At 52.2% G+C, this 17,849-nt stretch overlaps 1 protein-coding gene across 1 annotated transcript in view; it reads left to right on the forward strand.

The window, feature by feature from the left end:
- The window catches only part of LOC142259772 (tubulin alpha-1 chain-like), a 59,590-nt gene that overhangs the window by 2,829 nt on the left and 38,912 nt on the right, over positions 1-17,849 (forward strand). The window contains exons 2-3 of the mRNA XM_075331883.1: positions 3,429-3,651; positions 4,011-4,159. Coding sequence (XP_075187998.1) covers positions 3,429-3,651; positions 4,011-4,159 — 372 coding nt within the window. The remainder of the gene's footprint in view (positions 1-3,428; positions 3,652-4,010; positions 4,160-17,849) is intronic.

Genomic DNA, 17,849 nt, shown 5'->3' on the forward strand with positions numbered 1-17,849 from the left:
TGAGTGGTGAACAACCCCTTTAAGAGGCTAAATTGCCTTTCTTTGGTCTCTGCTCCATTGCGTGGACATCTGCCATCAATGTACAGCAAATATTGCAAATTCAGACCTGGGCAGAGTGGGTCCGGTAGTTTCCTCTTGGTGCTGCCCGAACCCAAGACCATTAGGCACTGGCCACATTTGCATGCTGCTGGCCCTGTGCACACGGCGTTCAGCAGCCTTAGGCTATGTGCGCACTAGAGCTTTTTACCCGCGGATTTACCCGCGGATTTGCCCCGGAAATTTCTTGAGAAATGTCTGCAATCTTTGTGCAGACATTTCCCATGAAATTCAATGAGAAAAAAAAATAGTTGTGCGCACTGTGCGGATTTTTCTCAAGAAAATTTCTTGAGAAAATTTTCTCGAGAAACTTTCTTGAGAAAATGTGCATGTCCATTAATTTCCGCAGGTACCTGCGGTATTCCGGGGGTATTCCGCAGGTAGCAATGATGTGCGGTATACCCCCGGAATAGCCGCGATTTACCTGCGGTAATGCCCATCGCTGCCTGCGGTTTTGCAGGAAGCGATGTCATTATGCCAGGAAGAGGAGCAGAGTAAACACACGTCACACTCCCTGGACGCCGCACAGAAGCACTTCCGTGCGACCTCCAGGTGCCCGTGCAGTGTGTGTCCTGCTCCGGCCTCGCGGCTGCCTGCACTGCAGTGTCAGTGTCTGCCCGCAGTGTCAGCAGCCTGTCACACGGCAGCGCAGGCAGACACTGACATCCTGCAGTGCTGGGAGCCGCGGGGATGACGATCGCTGCTGTCAGGAGGTGAGATCATTACCTGCTGTGACGATCTCCTGCCTCCTGACGTCACCGCGGTCACTGCTGTCTATGCCCGTCTCGCGAGCGGCCCGAGACTGTCACTAGTGGTGACGTCACAGGCTCTCGCGATAAGTCAGTGACAGCGCTGACGTCAGCAGTACAGGAGATGATCACAGAAGGTAATGATCTCATCTATGCTCCTGATGGCAGCGCTCGTCATCCCCTGCAGTGACCTGAGCTGACCTATTGATGTTAGCTCAGGTCACTGCATTGCTCTCCCAGCCAATGGGGAACATTCTGTTTTTCATTGACTGGGACAGCGACTATGGTATGGATCGCCGTGCCCCCCCCCCCTTATTGGATTACGCCGGACGTGGAATTGATTGTGCTCTTTTCAATAAATTGGTTAAAGAGGGAATGTTTTGGGGAGTGTTTTTTCAAATAAAACTTTTTTTGTTGTCTATTTTTTAATTATTACTGACTGGGTTGGTGATGTCGGGTATCTGATAGACGCCTGACCTCACCAACCCCAGGGCTTGATGCCAGGTGACATTACACATCTGGCATCAACCCCATATATTACCCCGTTTGCCAACGCACCAGGGCGCGGGATGAGCTGGGGCAAAGCGCCAGGATTGGCACGTCTAATGGATGCGCCACTTCTGGGGCGGCTGCGGCCTGCTATTTTTAGGCTGGGGAGTGTCCGATAACAGTGGACCTCCCTAGTCTGAGAATATCAGACCCCAGCTGTCCGCTTTACCTTGGCTGGTGATCCAATATGGGGGGGACCCCACGTTTTTTGTTTTAAATTATTTATATAATTTAAAATAACAGCGTGGGGTGCCCACTGTTTTGGATTATCAGCCAAGGTGAAGCTGCCAGCGGTGGTCTGCAGGCTGCAGCTGTCTGCTTTACCCTAGCTGGCTACAAAAAATGGGGGGACCTCACGTCATTTTTTTTTAATTATTTATTTATTTTATGGCTAAATACAAGGCTAAGCACCCTTTAGGCTACTTTCACACATCCGGCTTGAGCTCTGCGGCTCAATCCGGCTGTGCAAGCTATGCAACGGATGCGGTGAAAACACCGCATCCTTTGCATACGTTTTTCCTATGCGGCCAGTCCGGTTTTTGCCGCTTGCGGCATGCTACTGAGCATGCGCAGTGGCAAAAACCGCATGCGGCGGCCGGATGCGGTTATTGCCGCATCGCGCCGCATCCGGCCGCCATAGGCATGCATTGAAAAATGCGCCGCATCGGCCGAATGCGGCGCGATGCGTTTTTTTTTTGCCGCACGAAAAAACGTGCCAGGCAACGTTCCATCCGGCCGCCGCATCGGCTACATCTGCCGCATGCGGCAAAAACCGGACGGAACGCAAGGCCATGCGGCACAATGCGGCACTAATTAAAGTCTATGCAGGAAAATCGCAACCGGCAGCAAAAAAAATCGGTTGCGATTTTCATGCAAAGTGCCGGATTGTGCCGCATTGCAGAAACCGGAGGTGTGAAAGTAGCCTAAGTGCCACATGAAAGTCACTAAAGGGTGCAAGCTTAGAAAATGCAGGGAGGTGGAACATTATATAGGTTTTTCTCATCTATCTATCTATCTATCCCTCTATCTATCTATCTATCCATCTATCTATCCCTCTATCTATCTATCTATCCATCTATCCCTCTATCTATCTATCATCTATCTATCCCTCTATCTATCTATCTATCTATCTATCTATCCCTCTATCTATCTATTCATCTATCTATCCCTCTATCTATCTATCTATCTATCTATCTATCTATCTATCTATCTATCCCTCTATCTATCTATCTATCTATCTATCCATCTATCTATCCCTCTATCTATCTATCTATCTATCTATCCCTCTATCTATCTATTCATCTATCTATCCCTCTATCTATCATCTATCTATCTATCTATCCATCTATCCCTCTATCTATCTATCTATCCATCTATCCCTCTATCTATCCCTCTATCTATCTATCCCTCTATCTATCTATCCCTCTATCTATCTATCTATCTATCTATCTATCTATCTATCTATCCCTCTATCTATCTATCCCTCTATCTATCTATCTATCTATCTATCACTCTATCTATCTATCTATCTATCTATCTATCTATCTATCTATCTATCCATCTATCCCTCTATCTATCTATTCATCTATCTATCTATCCCTCTATCTATCTATCTATCTATCCCTCTATCTATCTATCTATCTATCTATTCATCTATCTATCTATCCCTCTATCTATCTATCCCTCTATCTATCTATCTATTCATCTATCTATCTATCTATTCATCTATCTATCTATCCCTCTATCTATCTATCTATTCATCTATCCATCTTTCCCTCTATCCATTATCTGTCTATCGATTATCTTTATTATTTATTGCAGGGACAAACCTGTGGTAAATCCGCGGCAAAAACGCATGCGGATTTGGTGCGGATTTTTTCCGGAGGTCCGGAAATCTTTCACTGGCAGAAGTTTCTCAAGAAATTTTCTTGAGAAACTTCACATTTCTAGTGCGCACATAGCCTTAAAGACATATTGGTTTTCCAAATTTCAAAGAACATCGACATTGACTGCAGCAATGTGTTTTTCTCGCAGCGTGAGTGCATTTCTATCCACGTGGGCCAGGCCGGAGTTCAGATTGGCAATGCATGCTGGGAGCTCTTCTGCCTGGAACATGGGATTCAGCCCGATGGACAGATGCCCAGCGATAAAACCATCGGTGGAGGAGACGACTCGTTCAACACATTCTTCAGTGAGACAGGAGCCGGAAAACATTCCCCCAGGGCGGTGTTTGTGGATCTGGAGCCCACGGTGGTTGGTAAGTAGTACTTTTTGGCTGCGACGCCAGCATCTGACATTTTCACAGGTAAAATTAACAGACAAGGATACGTCCTGGTGACATTCAGCATCTGAATTTCTGCTGCAGATTTTTACCGCTGAATTGACCCCTTTAATTGTAGATTTTGGGAAAAGCCTCACATACATGAATTTGCGCTAACAATTTCTGTTTGATTGTAGAGATCAGTAGTGTCTGATTGTCAGAAAGAGCCAGATATATAAGTAAAGCAGAAGTTATGGCGGGATATAGATTAGCTCGGATCTGATCACTGCCTTCAGATCACGTCGCGTATCTCCCAGAATAACGGGTTGTTACTTATCACATACGTTCCTGTACAGATGAGGTGCGCACCGGCACATACCGCCAACTGTTCCACCCCGAACAGCTCATCACAGGAAAGGAAGATGCTGCCAACAACTACGCTCGGGGACATTACACCATCGGAAAGGAGATAGTCGATTTGGTCCTAGATCGTATACGCAAGTTGGTGAGTGGCAAAAGCAACTGTCTGCGCTGCTGAGTCCTCATTTATGTATTTAGTGTTAATTTGCGGAAGTGATGAGTGAACTGTTCAGTGCTCGTAATGAGCATTTTGATGCTTGGTACTCGATTACTGGGTATAACGGAAGTCAATGGGGAACTCGAGCATTTTTATGGAAAATCTTGCTGAAAAATGCAGGTCCCCCATTGACTTCCAAGCATCAAAATGCTTGTCCCGAGCACCGAACAGTTTTGTCTTCACTAATTTGCACCTTATACAATTAGTATTAGAACTGTCACACATCAGATTCACGGTCAGCAAATAGCCCGGCCAGGGGTCTCCAGACCCGACCTCAACAGCCTTATATACAGTGTGTCCAGCCATATCCTGTATACACCGCACCTATATACAGTGTGTCCAACCATATCCTGTATACACCACACCTATATACAGTGTGTCCAACCATATCCTGTATACACCGCACCTATATACAGTGTGTCCAACCATATCCTGTATACACCGCACCTATATACAGTGTGTCCAACCATATCCTGTATACACCACACCTATATACAGTGTGTCCACCCATATCCTGTATACACCGCACCTATATACAGTGTGTCCACCCATATCCTGTATACACCGCACCTATATACAGTGTGTCCACCCATATCCTGTATACACCGCACCTATATACAGTGTGTCCACCCATCTCCTGTATACACCGCACCTATATACAGTGTGTCCACCCATCTCCTGTATACACCGCACCTATATACAGTGTGTCCACCCATATCCTTTATACACCTCACCTATATACAGTGTGCCCACCCATATCCTGTCCACTGCCATTAACTTGAGAACGGCGGCAGCTATAGGCATAGAAGTGGTGTCTAGGTATAGTAAAGTAGCCATGCGCTACGCAATGACACCACCTATAGCGCCACCTGGTGGAAAACAACGGAGTTAGCATTTTTATCTCTAAAACGGAACGAGATAGAGAAAAAAAGTGAGTTACAAAGTTGTAGGCATCATCAATTCAATAGGAATCCACACCTTGCATACAGAAATGCTATGATTAGAAGGTGTAAACCTCACAAGGCTGCGGACGTGAAGCGATACCTCATGGAGACCTTCCTACAAGTCATTGGGTATGGAGCTGTGTGGAGTGGCCTCCGCTCACCTGACCTGACCCCATTGGACTTCTTTCTGTGAGGTCACATGAAACAGCAGGTGTATGCGACCCCTCCACCAACATTGCAGGACCTACCACCACGTATCACAGATGCTTGTGCAAACGTGTCACCTGCCATATTGCACAGCGTGCAGCAAGATACAGTATGCTGTGCAGAGGCCAGATGTGCATTGCAGCCAGATACAGTATGCTGTGCAGAGTCCAGATGTGCATTGTAGCTGACGGGGGCCACTAATGAGCGCCATATGCGTGACCAGCATTCAATGTTTTGGGGGGTCATGGGTTTCATATCATAGCATTTCTGTATGCAAGGTGTGGATTCGTATTGAATTGATGATGCCCTACAACTTTGTAATTCACTTTTTTTCTCTATTTCGTTCCGTTTTCGAGATAAAAATGCTACGCCCGTTGTTTCTTTGTCGCTCCATTGGGAGACCCAGACAATTGGGTGTATAGGTATGCCTCCGGAGGCCGCACAAAGTATTACACTAAAAGTGTAAAGCCCCTCCCCTTCTGCCTATACACCCCCCGTGCTCCCACGGGCTCCTCAGTTTTTTGCTTTGTGCGAAGGAGGCAGACATGCACAGCACAGCTCCACAGATTAGTCAGCAGCAGCTGCTGACCATGTCGGATGGAAGAAAAGTGGGCCCATATAGGGCCCCCAGCATGCTCCCTTCTCACCCCACTCTTGTCGGCGGTGTTGTTAAGGTTGAGGTATCCATTGCGGGTACGGAGGCTGGAGCCCACATGCTGTTTTCCTTCCCCATCCCCCTCAGGGCTCTGGGTGAAGTGGGATCCTATCGGTCTCCAGGCACTGAGACCGTGCTTCATCCACAACTCCTGTGGAGCCTGCTGGATAGGAGCCGGGTATCGTTCAGGGACATGGCCCTGCTACTTGGAGGTACTCTGTATCCCTGTGGGGACAGCGCACAGCAACACTCCAGCTTTGCTGGGTGTGCTAGTGCACCGGGGACCACGGCGCTGACCGGGTTAATATGTGCCATTACACACTCAGCGTTGCTGAGTGTGTTTATGTATAGGGACTGCCGCACTGACCGCCGCGGCCATGGAAACACTGCGGCGCGGCTGGGACTTGTAGTGCGCCGGGGACTTTCACGCCGGCCGCGCTTTTACGGCGGCCGCGTTTATTACTAGAGTCCCCGGCTTTTTGCGGCCTAGTTTCCTTTCCTCCCGCCCACAGCCCTGACAGGCAGGGGAAGGGCGGGACGCTGCACAGAACGAGCAGCACTGAGGGCTGGAGCATGCTTTGCATACTCCACTCCCCTCACTGTGCACAGTGCAGGCACCAGTTCCCGCTCTTTCTGGGTCACGCCCACGGCTCCCTCCTCTCCTCAGGACGCCGGCAGCCATTCCTGTCAGCTCCTCGGACGCTGCAGAGGGGGACAAAGTCTGGGAGACCCAGGCAGGGACTCTGGTGGCCTCACAACCGCTTTAGGCGGGTGGTAAGCAGCACCTGTGGTGCTAGCCCCATTGTGCAGTAGTGTAGCATTATATGTTTATTTTACACTGTATAGTGCACAGTTGATTTCTGGCTATATACCCTATTGTGTTACTCAGGGAAGATAATAGCATGGCGCCCACGAAAGGCAGGGGTGCCAAAACACAGGCTTATTATGTTGCCTGCGCCGCATGTACGACCCCACTACCGGCAGGTTCCACTGACCCTCATTGTGTGCACTGTTCGGCCCCTGTGGCACTTACTCAGCCGGAGCCTCTGCTAAGAGGGGCCCAGGGGGAGCCACCTGCTGACAATGTCCAGGTGACGGGGACGGAGTTTGCAAAACTCTCTGAGACTATGGCTAAGATACTAGAAGCCTTGCAGTCCAGGCCGGTATCTCAGCACAGGGACTCTGTTGAATCTTTGTTCCCTGGCCCACCTCAGCTGGACCAACAATGTCCTCCGGGGGTATCTCATGGATCTCAGGCTGAGGGTTCTGACACAGACCCCAGCCCCAGACCGACTAAGCGAGCTCGCTTAGATTTTCCCTCGACATCATCATATTGTGCAGGGTCTCAGAGGGGGGAATCTCTGGTTGATGACGCGGAGGTAGCTGATCAGGATTCTGATCCTGAGGCCGCTCTCAATCTTGATACTCCAGACGGGGACGCCATAGTGAACGACCTTATTGCGTCCATCAGGATATTTCTCCCTCAGCTCCTCCGGTGGAGGAGTCAGCTTCCCAGCAGGAGAAATTCCGTTTTCAGGTTTCCCAAGCGTACACCGAGTATTTTTCTGGACCACTCTGATTTCAGAGAGGCAGTCCAGAATCACCATGCTTGTCCAGATAAGCGTTTTTCTAAGCGCCTTAAGGATACACGTTATCCCTTTCCCCCTGACGTGGTCAAAGGTTGGGCTCAGTGTCCCAAAGTGGATCCTCCAATCTCCAGACTGGCAGCTAGATCTATACTTGCAGTGGAAGATGGGGCTTCACTCAAAGATGCCACTGACAGGCAGATGGAGCTCTGGTTGAAATCCATCTATGAAGCTATCGGCGCTTCTTTTGCTCCAGCATTCGCAGCCGTATGGGCGCTACAAGCTATCTCAGCAGGTCAAGCGCAAATTGACGCAGCCACACGCACGTCCGCGCCACAGGTGGCGTCCATAACCACTCAGACGTCGGCATTTGCGTCTTACGCTATTAATGCTGTCCTGGACTCTGCGAGCCGTACGGCGGTTGCAGCCGCCAATTCGGTGGTACTCCGCAGGGCCTTGTGGCTACGGGAATGGAAGGCAGATTCTGTTTCCAAAAAGCGCTTAACCAGTTTGCCAATTTCTGGCGACCGATTGTTTGGCGAGCGTTTGGATGAAATCATCAAACAATCCAAGGGAAAGGATACATCCTTACCCCAGCCCAAACCGAACATACCCCAACAGAGGAAGGGGCAGTCGAGGTTTCGGTCCTTTCGGGGCGCGGGCAGGTCCCAATTCTCCTCGTCCAAAAGGCCTCAGAAAGATCAAAGGAACTCTGATGCATGGCGGTCTAAGTCACGTCCTAAAAAGACCACAGGAGGTGCCGCTACCAAAGCGGCTTCCTCATGACTTTCGGCATCCTCACTCCGCATCCTCGGTCGGTGGCAGGCTCTCCCGCTTTTGCGACACCTGGCTGCCACGGGTAAAAGACCGTTGGGTGAGAGACATTCTGTCTCACGGTTACAAGATAGAGTTCACCTCTCGTCCCCCGACTCGATTCTTCAGGTCATTCCCGCCTCCCGAGCGAGCCGAGGCTCTTCTGCAGGCGCTGGGCATTCTGAAGGCAGAAGGAGTGGTGGTCCCTGTTCCTCTTCAGCAACAGGGCCACGGTTTTTACTCCAACTTGTTTGTGGTCCCAAAGAAGGACGGGTCTTTCCGACCTGTCCTGGACCTGAAACTTCTCAACAAACACGTAAAGACCAGGCGGTTCCGGATGGAATCCCTCCGCTCCGTCATCGCCTCAATGTCCCAGGGAGCTTTCCTTGCATCGATCGATATCAAAGAGGCTTATCTCCACGTACCGATTGCTCCAGAGCACCAGCGCTTCTTGCGCTTCGCCATAGGAAACGAACACCTGCAGTTCGTGGCACTGCCGTTCGGCCTGGCAACAGCCCCACGGGTTTTCACCAAGGTTATGGCTACTGTAGTAGCGGTCCTCCACTCTCAGGGTCACTCGGTGATCCCGTACTTGGACGATCTGTTGATCAAGGCACCCTCTCTAGAGGCATGCCAACACAGCCTCGACGCTACCCTGGAGACTCTCCAGAGTTTCGGGTGGATCATCAATTTTCCAAAGTCAAATCTGACACCGGCCCAATCGCTGACATACCTTGGCATGGAGTTTCATACCCTCTCAGCGATAGTGAAGCTTCCGCTGATCAAGCAGCGGTCACTACAGACAGGGGTACAATCTCTCCTTCAAGGTCGGTCACACACCTTGAGGCGCCTCATGCACTTCCTGGGGAAGATGGTGGCAGCAATGGAGGCAGTTCCTTTCGCGCAGTTTCACCTGCGTCCTCTTCAATGGGACATCCTACGCAAATGGGACAGGAAGCCGACGTCCCTCGACAGGAACGTCTCCCTCTCGCAGGCGACCAAAGCTTCCCTTCGGTGGTGGCTTCTTCCCACTTCATTATCGAAAGGGAAATCCTTCCTACCCCCATCCTGGGAGGTGGTCACGACGGACGCGAGTCTATCAGGGTGGGGAGCGGTTTTTCTCCACCACAGGGCTCAGGGTACGTGGACCCAGCAAGAGTCCTCGCTTCAGATCAATGTTCTGGAAATACGGGCAGTGTATCTTGCCCTGAAAGCGTTCCAGCAGTGGCTGGAAGGCAAGCAGATCAGAATTCAGTCGGACAATTCCACAGCGGTGGCATACATCAACCACCAAGGCGGCACACGCAGTCGGCAAGCCTTCCAGGAAGTCCGGCGGATTTTGACGTGGGTGGAAGCCACGGCCTCCACCATTTCTGCAGTTCACATTCCAGGCGTGGAAAACTGGGAAGCAGATTATCTCAGTCGCCAGGGCATGGACGCAGGGGAATGGTCCCTTCACCCGGACGTGTTTCAGGAGATCTGTTGCCGCTGGGGGGTGCCGGACGTCGACCTCATGGCGTCCCGGCACAACAACAAGGTACCGGCGTTCATGGCACGGTCTCAAGATCCCAGAGCTATGGCGGCAGACGCCTTAGTTCAGGATTGGTTGCAGTTTCAGCTCCCTTATGTGTTTCCTCCGCTGGCACTGTTTCCCAGAGTGTTACGCAAGATCAGGGCCGACTGCCGCCGCGTCATCCTCGTCGCTCCAGACTGGCCGAGGCGGTCGTGGTACCCGGATCTGTGGCATCTCACGGTCGGCCAACCGTGGGCACTACCAGACCGACCAGACTTGCTATCTCAAGGGCCGTTTTTCCATCTGAATTCTGCGGCCCTCAACCTGACTGTGTGGCCATTGAGTCCTGGATCCTAGCGTCCTCAGGGTTATCTCAAGACGTCATTGCCACTATGAGACAAGCTAGGAAACCAGCGTCCGCCAAGATCTACCACAGGACGTGGAAAATTTTCCTGTCGTGGTGCTCTGCTCAGGGTATTTCTCCCTGGCCTTTTGCCTTGCCCAATTTCTTCGTCGCTCCATTGGGAGACCCAGACGATTGGTGTATAGCTACTGCCTCCGGAGGCCACACAAAGCATTACACTAAAAAGTGTAAGGCCCCTCCCCTTCTGGCTATACACCCCCAGTGGGATCCCTGGCTCACCAGTTTTCTGCTTTGTGCGAAGGAGGTCAGACATCCACGCATAGCTCCACTGTTTTTAGTCAGCAGCAGCTGCTGACTATGTCGGTTGGAAGAAAAGTGGGCCCATATGGGGCCCCCAGCATGCTCCCTTCTCACCCCACTTGCGGTTTGTAAGGTTGAGGTACCCATTGCGGGTACGGAGGCTGGAGCCCACATGCTGCTTTCCTTCCCCATCCCCCTGAGGGCTCTGGTGAAGTGGGATCTTACAGGTCTCCAGGCACTGAGACCGGGCTCCATCCACAGACCCAGAGAACCTGCTGGATATGGAGCTGAGTATCTTCAGGGACAGGGCCCTGCTACATTAAGGTACTCTGTGTCCCCGGGTAAGCGCGCACACACACACCAGCATTGCTGGGAGTGTTAGTGCGCCGGGGGTAACAGCGCGGTGCGCTCGTGCTATTATTCACTGCAGCTTAGCTGAGTGAATTTATGTATTGGGAACTGCCGCGCCGGCCGCTGCTGGGTGTTTTTTACATTGTGGCGCGGCTGGGACTTGTGGTGCGCCGGGGACTTCCGCGCGGGCCGTGCACATGGACGGCCGCGCTTATTACTTGAGTCCCCGGCTTTGCGGCCTAGTTTTCGTTTCGTTCCCGCCTCCAGCCCTGCCAGTCAGGGGAGAGGCGGGACGCTGTACAGACAGTCAGCACAGAGGGCTGGAGTCTGCTTTGCATTCTCCAGCCCCCTTCACTGGACACAGTGGGACGCCAGTTTCCCGCTCTTGTCTGGGGCACACCCACGGCCCGCCCCTCGTCACACGAGCTGGAGAAGGACGCCGGCAGCCATTCCTGCACGCAGTCCGAGCTGGGGAACGGAGATATGCTCTGGGCAACCAACACAGGGCTCTGGCGACCACATACCCGCGTTATAGGCGGGCGGTAAGCAGCACCTGAAGTGCTGACCCCACAAAATACCGCAGTGTCCATTTGTATTTGATGCTTGTATACTATACTCTGCACTGTAGGTCGCTATCTTTGGCTATATTCTCCTAGATGGCGAGATAACAGCAGCAGAAAAGCAAGAGTGCTAAGGCACAGGCTTTCTAGGCTGCTTGTATTGCATGTGCTGAAGTGTTTATTTGTACTTATGCTTGTATGTTATACATTGCACTGTACTGTCGCTACACTTGGCTATATGCCCTCCTAGATGGCGAGATAACAGCAGCAAAAAAGCAAGGGTGCTAAGGCACAGGCTTTCTATGCTGCTTGTATTGCATGGGCTGAAGTGTTTATTTGTATATATGCTTGTATGCTATACATTGCACTGTACGGTCGCTACTCTTGGCTATATTCTCCTAGATGGCTGGACAACAGCAGCAAAAAAGCAAGAGTGCCAAGGCACAGGCTTTCTATGCTGCTTGTATTGCATGTGCTGAAGTGTTTATGCTTGTATGCTATACATTGCATAGATGACTAGAATACAGCAGCAAAAAAGCAACACAGGCTTTCTATGCTGCTTTTCCTGCATGTGATACTGTTCCACCGGCAGGTTCCACTGACCCCCATTGTGTGCAATGCTCCCCTGTAGCACTTGGTCAGCCGGGGTCTCTACTAGAGGTGGCCAAAGGAACCACCTGTGAACCCTGTCCAGGGACAGGGACGGAGATTGTCATGGGATGGAGACTTTGCAGTCCAGACAGGCCATGGGCAATCTTGATTAATTCTCCCTGGCCACCCTCATTTGGAACGCACTCAGTGCTCCGGGGGGGTCCCAGGCATTCCAGCGTGAAGGCTCTGACACGGACGGCAGTCCCAGACAGCCTAAGCTAGCTCGCTGGGTGCGGCACTCGGCTTCATCACTGGTCAAGGTCCCAGCAGGAGGACTCTCTGTATGATGAGGCAGACGTAGCTGATCAGGGCTTTGGTCCTGACACCGCTCTCAATCCGGATACACCGGATGGTGACGCCATAGTGAATGATCTTATAGCGTCCATCAATGGAATGTTGCATATTTCTCCCTCAGCTCCCCCAGTGGAGGAGTCAGCTTCACAGCAGGAGAAATCCTTTTTCAGTACTCATGCGTATATTGAGTACTTTTTCTGACCACGCTGACTTCAGAGACGCAGTTCAGAAACACCACGCTTACCAGATAAACGTTTTCTCCAAACGTATTAAGGATGCACGTTATCCCTTTACCCTGACGTGGTAAAGCACTGGACCCAGGGTCCAAAGGTGGATCCCCCAATCTCCAGGCTTGCGGCTAGATCCATAGTTACAGTGGAGATGGGAATTCACTTAAAGATGCCATTGACAGACAGATAGACCTCTGGTTGAAATCTGTCTGTGTAGCTATCAGCGTGTCGGTTGCTCCGGCATTCGCAGCCGTATGGGCACTCTAACCTATTTCAGCTGGTCTTGCGCAGCTGCTCTTGAGCACATGTACATCTGTGCCGCAGGCGGTGTCCTTAACCTCGCAATGTCTGCATTGCGACTTACCCTAGTAATGCTGTCCTGGGGGGACAGTCGAGGTTGGTCCTTCCCAGGCTCGGGCAAGTCCCAATGGTCCTCGTCTAAAAGGGCTCAAAAGGCTCAGAGGGGCTCAGATTCCGGCCGGGCTCATTCACGCCCAAGGAAGGCAGCAGGAGGAACCGCTACCAAGGCGATCTCCTCATGTATTTCAGCTCTCTCTCTCTCCGCATCCGCGGTTGGGGGCAGAATCTCCCGCTTCTGGGTACATTTAGCTGCCACAGGTCACAGACCGGTGGGTGAGAGACATTGTGTCTCACGTGTACAGGATAGCCACCGAGCCGATGCTCTTCTGCAGGCAGAAGGAGTGGTAATCCCTGTTCCTCTTCAGGAGCAAGACACGGTTTTTTCCTCCAATCTTATTGGGGTGCCAAAAAAAAGGGTGACTTTTTCCGTTCAGTTCTGGACCTAAACCTGCTCACCAAGCACGTGAAGGCCAGGCGGTTCCGGATGTAACCCTCCGCTCCGTCATTGCCTCAATGTCTCAAGGAGATTTCCTAGCATCAATAGACATCAGGATGCTTATCTCCACGTGCCGATTGCTCCAGAGCACCAGCGTTTGCTACGTTTCGTTATTGAAGACGAGCATCTTCAGTGCGTACCACTGCCCTTCGGTCTGGCGACAGCCCTACGGGTTTTCACCAAGTTCAGGGCAGCAGTGGGAGCAGTCCTGCACTCTCAGGGTCACTCTGTGATCCTTACTGGACGATCCACTAGTCAAGCCACCCTCTCAAGAGGCATGCCGACACAGCCTGAACGTGGCGCTGGAGACTCTCCAGAGTTTCGGGTGGATCATCAACTTTTCAAGGTTACATCGGGCACCGACCCAATCGCTGTCATATCTGGGCACGGAGTTTCACACTCCCTCAGCGATAGTGAAGCTTCCGCTGGACAAGCAGCGTTCACTACAATCGGGGGTGCAGTCTCTCCTTCAAGGCCAGTAACACCCCTTAAGACGCCTCATGCAGAGGCAGTCACTTTCGCGCAGTTTCATCTGCGTCCACTTCAATGGGACATGCTTTGCCAATGGGTTGGGGAGTCGACGTCCCTAGAAAGGAACGTTTCCCTTCTCAGACGGTCAAGGACTCTCTTCAGAGGAGTCCATCCTTCAGCACTGCAAGCCTTTCAGCAGTGGCTGGAAGGAAATCAGATCCGAATTCAGTCGGACAATTCCACAGCGGTGGCAGACATCGCCCACCAAGGCGGAACACGCATCGCCAAGCCTACCAGGCAATCCGGCGGATTCTGATGTGGGTGGAGGACAGAGCATCCACCATATCCGCAGTTCACATCCCGGGCGTAGGAAATTGGGAAGCAGACTTCCTCAGTCGCCTGGGCATGGACGCAGGGGAATGGTCTCTGCACCCAGTATGGTGTCAGGAAATCTGTAGCCGCTGGGAGATGCCGGACGTCGACCTAATGGCGTCTCGGCACAACAACAAAGTCCCGATTTTCATGGCACGGTCTCAAGAGTAAAGAGCTCTGGCGGCAGGCGCCCTAGTTCGGGATTGGTCGCAGTTCCAGCTACCCTATGTGTTTTCTACTCTGGCACTGTTGCCCAGAGTGCTACGCAAGCTCAGCTCCGCTTGCCGCCGCGCCATCCTCGTCGTCCCAGACTGACCGAGGAGGTTGTGGTCCCGGTTCTGTGGCATCTCTTGTTCGGCCAACCATGGGCACTCTCAGACTGGCCAGACTTACTGTCCCAAGGGCCGTTCTTTCCACTGAATTCTACGGCCCTGATCCGGCCTGTGCGGCCATCGAGTCCGAGATCCTAGCGTCTTCAGGATTCTCTCAAGACGTCATTGTCACCATGAGACGGGCTAGGAAGCCGACGTCTGCCAAAAATCTACCACAAGACGTGGAAGTTATTCTTAGCTTGGTGCTCTGCTTAGGGAGTGTCTCCCTGGCCATTTGCATTGTCTCCTTTTTCCCCCCTTCCTGCATCTGGATTGGGAAAAGGTTTGTCGCTCGGCTCCCTTAAAGGACAAGTCGCAGCGCTGTCAGTATTCTTTCAGAAGCGCCTAGTACGACTTCCTCAGGTACGCACGTTCCTGCAGGGGGGTTGTCACATTGTCCCTCCGTACAAGAGGCCGTCAGACCCATGGGATCTGCACAGGGTATTAATTGCTCTCTAGGAGCCGACCTTCGAGCCTCTGAGGGATGTTTTTCACTTTCGCGACTTTCACAGAAAGTGGTCTTTCTGGTAGCGGTCACGTCTTTTCGGAGAGTGTCCGAACTAGCAGCGCGGTCATCCAAAGCTCCCTTCCTGGTGTTCACCAAGATAAGGTAGAGCTGCGTCCGATCCCAGGGTTTCTCCCTAAGGTGGTATTCCCTTTTTATCATAATCAGGATATCTCCTTACCTTCCTTTTATCCATTTCATCGATATGTAATGGCTTTGCATTGTTGGATCTGGTGTAGAGCACCCAGAATCTACATTCCCGCACGGCGCTCCTGCGCCGCTCGGATGCACTCTTTGTCCTTGTCACTGGTCAGCGCAAGGGATCGCAGGCTGCAACATCCACCCTGGCTCAATGGATCAAGGAACCAATCCTTGAAGCCTACCCTTCTACTGGGCTTCCGGTTTCATCAGGGCTGAAGGCCCATTCTACCAGAGCCGTGGATGCGTCCTGGGCATCACGGCACCAGGCTACGGCTCAACAGGTGTGCCAGGCAGCTACCTGGTCGAGTCTGCACACTTTCACCAAACATTATCAGGTGCATACCTATGCTTCGGCGGACGCCAGCCTAGGTAGAAGAGTCCTGCAGGCGGCAGTTGCCTCCCCCTAGGGGAGGGCTGTCTTGCAGCTCTAACATGAGGTATTTCTTTACCCACCCAGGGACAGCTTTTGGACGTCCCAATCGTCTGGGTCTCCCAATGGAGCGACGAAGAAGAAGGGAATTTTGTTACTTACCGTAAATTCCTTTTCTTCTAGCTCCTATTGGGAGACCCAGCACCCGCCCTGTTGTCCTTCGGGATTTTTGGTTGTTTTCGGGTACACATGTTGTTCATGTTAAATGGTTTTCAGTTCTCCGATGTTACTTCGGAGTGAATTTGTTTAAACCAGTTATTGGCTTTCCTCCTTCTTGCTTTTGCACTAAAACTGGTGAGCCAGTGATCCCACTGGGGGTGTATAGCCAGAAGGGGAGGGGCCTTACACTTTTAGTGTAGTGCTTTGTGTGGCCTCCGGAGGCAGTAGCTATACACCCAATCGTCTGGGTCTCCCAATAGGAGCTAGAAGAAAAGGAATTTACGGTAAGTAACAAAATTCCCTTCTTTCTGTCCTTCCTTCAATCTGGACTGGAAAAGGGTTTGTCGCTCGGCTCCCTTAAGGGACAAGTCTCAGCGCTCTCTGTGTTTTTCCAGAAGCGCCTAGCCAGACTTCCACAGGTACGCACGTTCCTGCAGGGGGTTTTTCACATCGTTCCTCCTTACAAGCGGCCGTTAGAACCCTGGGATCTGAACAGGGTGCTGACGGTTCTTCAGAAACCACCATTCGAGCCAATGAGGGATATTTCTCTCTCACGCCTTTCGCAGAAAGTGGTCTTCCTAGTAGCAGTCACCTCTCTTCGGAGAGTGTCTGAGCTAGCAGCGCTGTCATGCAAAGCTCCCTTCCTGGTGTTTCACCAGGACAAGGTGGTTCTGCGTCCGGTTCCGGAATTTCTCCCTAAGGTGGTATCCCCCTTTCATCTCAATCAGGATATCTCCTTACCTTCTTTTCTTCGGCGCTCCATTGGGAGACCCAGACGATTGGGTGTATAGCTACTGCCTCCGGAGGCCACACAAAGCATTACACTAAAAAGTGTAAGGCCCCTCCCCTTCTGGCTATACACCCCCAGTGGGATCACTGGCTCACCAGTTTTCTGCTTTGTGCGAAGGAGGTCAGACATCCACGCATAGCTCCACTGTTTAGTCAGCAGTAGCTGCTGACTATATCGGATGGAAGAAAAGAGGGCTCATATAGGGCCCCCAGCATGCTCCCTTCTCACCCGCGGTGGTGCTTGTAAGGTTGAGGTACCTATTGCTGGTACAGAGGCTGGAGCCCACATGCTGCTTTCCTTCCACATCCCCTGGAGGGCTCTGTGGAAGTGGGATCTTGCCGGCCCCCAAGCCCTGAGGCCGGGCTCCATCCACAGACCCAGAGAACCTGCTGGATTCGGAGCATGAGTACAGTCAGGGACAAGGCCCTGCATCATTCAGGTACTCGGTGTCCCCGGCAGGCACGGACACTCTCAAGGCTTGCTGAGCGTTATAGTGCGCCGGGGACAGTAGCGCTGTGCGCTGGGGTTAGGTCACTGCAGCTTGGCTGAGTGACGTTACATGTTGGGAACTACTGCGCCGACCGCTCCTGGAGCGGCGGCGCAGCTGCGACTTGTGGTGCGCCGGGGACTTTGCGCCGACCGCGCTTTTACGGCGGCGGCGCTTCTAACTTTAGTACCCGGCTTCTGCGGCCTAGTGCCGCTTCGTTCCCGCCCCCATCCTGTCAATCAGGGTAGGGGAGAGACGCTGCTCAATTGGCAGCGCCGAGGGCTGGAGCTTTATTTACATGCTCCAGCCCTCTCACTAGGCACAGTGGGAAGCAGGCTTCCCGCTCTTCGTCTGTATACGCCCAGGGCCCGCCCCCCCTCTCCACAAGGACGCCGGCAGCCATTACACATGCAGTCTGGCTGGGGAAAGGCAGCAGGCTCTGGGAGACCCAGACTAAAGGGATTTCGGCGACCACACACCCGCTCTTAAGCGGGCGGTAAGCAGCATT

The sequence above is a fragment of the Anomaloglossus baeobatrachus genome (genome assembly GCF_048569485.1).
Source record: "Anomaloglossus baeobatrachus isolate aAnoBae1 chromosome 9 unlocalized genomic scaffold, aAnoBae1.hap1 SUPER_9_unloc_3, whole genome shotgun sequence".
NCBI lineage: Eukaryota > Metazoa > Chordata > Amphibia > Anura > Aromobatidae > Anomaloglossus > Anomaloglossus baeobatrachus.